This window comes from Laccaria bicolor, genomic scaffold (genome assembly GCF_000143565.1).
Source record: "Laccaria bicolor S238N-H82 LACBIscaffold_52 genomic scaffold, whole genome shotgun sequence".
In the NCBI taxonomy this organism is placed as follows: domain Eukaryota; kingdom Fungi; phylum Basidiomycota; class Agaricomycetes; order Agaricales; family Hydnangiaceae; genus Laccaria; species Laccaria bicolor.
In genome coordinates, this window is record NW_001889923.1 from 197,849 (window position 1) to 199,381 (window position 1,533).

At 47.7% G+C, this 1,533-nt stretch overlaps 1 protein-coding gene across 1 annotated transcript; it reads left to right on the forward strand.

Annotated features, from left to right (window-relative positions):
• Window positions 1-35: 35 nt before the first annotated feature.
• Window positions 36-662, forward strand: LACBIDRAFT_333538 (uncharacterized protein; the record flags this gene model as incomplete). The annotated part of the gene is made up of 1 exon (XM_001888149.1): window positions 36-662. The coding sequence occupies one exon, from the start codon at window positions 36-38 to the stop codon at window positions 660-662; it is 627 nt and encodes a 208-aa protein (XP_001888184.1).
• Between the last annotated feature and the right edge of the window lie 871 nt (window positions 663-1,533).

Here is a 1,533-nt window from a genome sequence, read left to right on the forward strand (position 1 = left end):
CACCGCCAGCGCCCACGAAACGACGCCCAGCGCCCATGCCAACGCCTAACGCCCACAACGCAACGCCCAGCGGACACGACGCCAACGAGGACGACAACACGCCAGGACGACAACACGCGAAAACGACGACACGACGCGATGACGCGTCGACAATGCGCGCCAACGAGACCACTCCCTCCCCCTCCCCTGCTGCTCAACACTCCTTCCTCTCCCTACTGCTCACCCACTACCCACCATCCCCTTCCCCCTCCCTTACTCCCCCTCCTTTCCTGCTCACCACTCCCTCCCTCTCCCTACCCCCTCCCTTCATTCCCTACCCCCTCCCTTCATTCCCTACCCCCTTCATTCCCTACCCCCTCCCTTCATTCCCTACCCCCTTCATTCCCTACCCCCTTCATTCCCTACCCCCTTCATTCCCTACCCCCTGTCTTCATTCCCTCATTCCCTACCTCCCTGCCCCTCCCTTCAGTTCTTCCCCCCCCTCTAGTTCTTCATTCCCCCCACTCCCCAGCACCCCTACCCCTCCACTCCTTCCCCCTCACTCCCTCCACTTTTCCCCTCTCCCTCCACTCCTCCCCCTGCCTCCACTCCTCCCCCTCCCTCTATCTAGATTCAATGTAGATAAATTCCATCATGTATTTTTAATAAATGAGTTGAAATGAATCTTCCCTCTTTAAGTATAAATCTCCTAAGGAATCCTAAGATTAAGTTGTCAGCAGAAGGCCTGAGTTAGATTCAGTCACATAATATCTCCTTACTTTGTCCAAGGTCTGATCAGCTTAAAAAGTACTAAGAGAAGTATGCAGAAGTGTGTATTGGTGTAAATGTATGTTGTATCTGTGATTTTACTTCTATTCCAGTCCCATTCCTGCGGATTCCGGTCCCATTCCTGCGGATTCCGGTCCCATTCCTGCGGATTCCTGTGGATTCCTGTGGATTCCGGCGGATTCCGGTCCCATTCCTCCGGAATCCACCGGAATCCGCAGGAATGACCGGAATCCTGCAGGAATGGGAGGGGCACTGTAAAGTACTGAGTATCATTGGAAATTTCATTAGCTGGTTGTGCAATATCATTGGCAATTTCATTAGCTACTTGGGTGACATCATTGCGATTTTCATTAGCTACTTGGGCAATATCATTGTGATTTTCATTAGCTCCTTTGGCAATATCATTGGAAATTTTATTAGTTACTTGGGCAATATCATTGTGATTTTCATTAGCTACTTGGGCAATATCATTACGATTTTCATTAGCTCCTTTGGCAATATCATTGGAAATGTTATTAGTTACTTGGGCAATATCATTGGCAATTTCATTAGCTACTTGGGCGACATCATTGCGATTTTCATTAGCTACTTGGGCAATATCATTGCGATTTTCATTAGCTCCTTTGGCAATATCATTGGAAATTATATTAGTTACTTGGGCAATATCATTGTGATTTTCATTAGCTACTTGGGCAATATCATTGTGATTTTCATTAGCTCCTTTGGCAATATCATTGGAAATTATATTAGTTACTTGGGCAATAT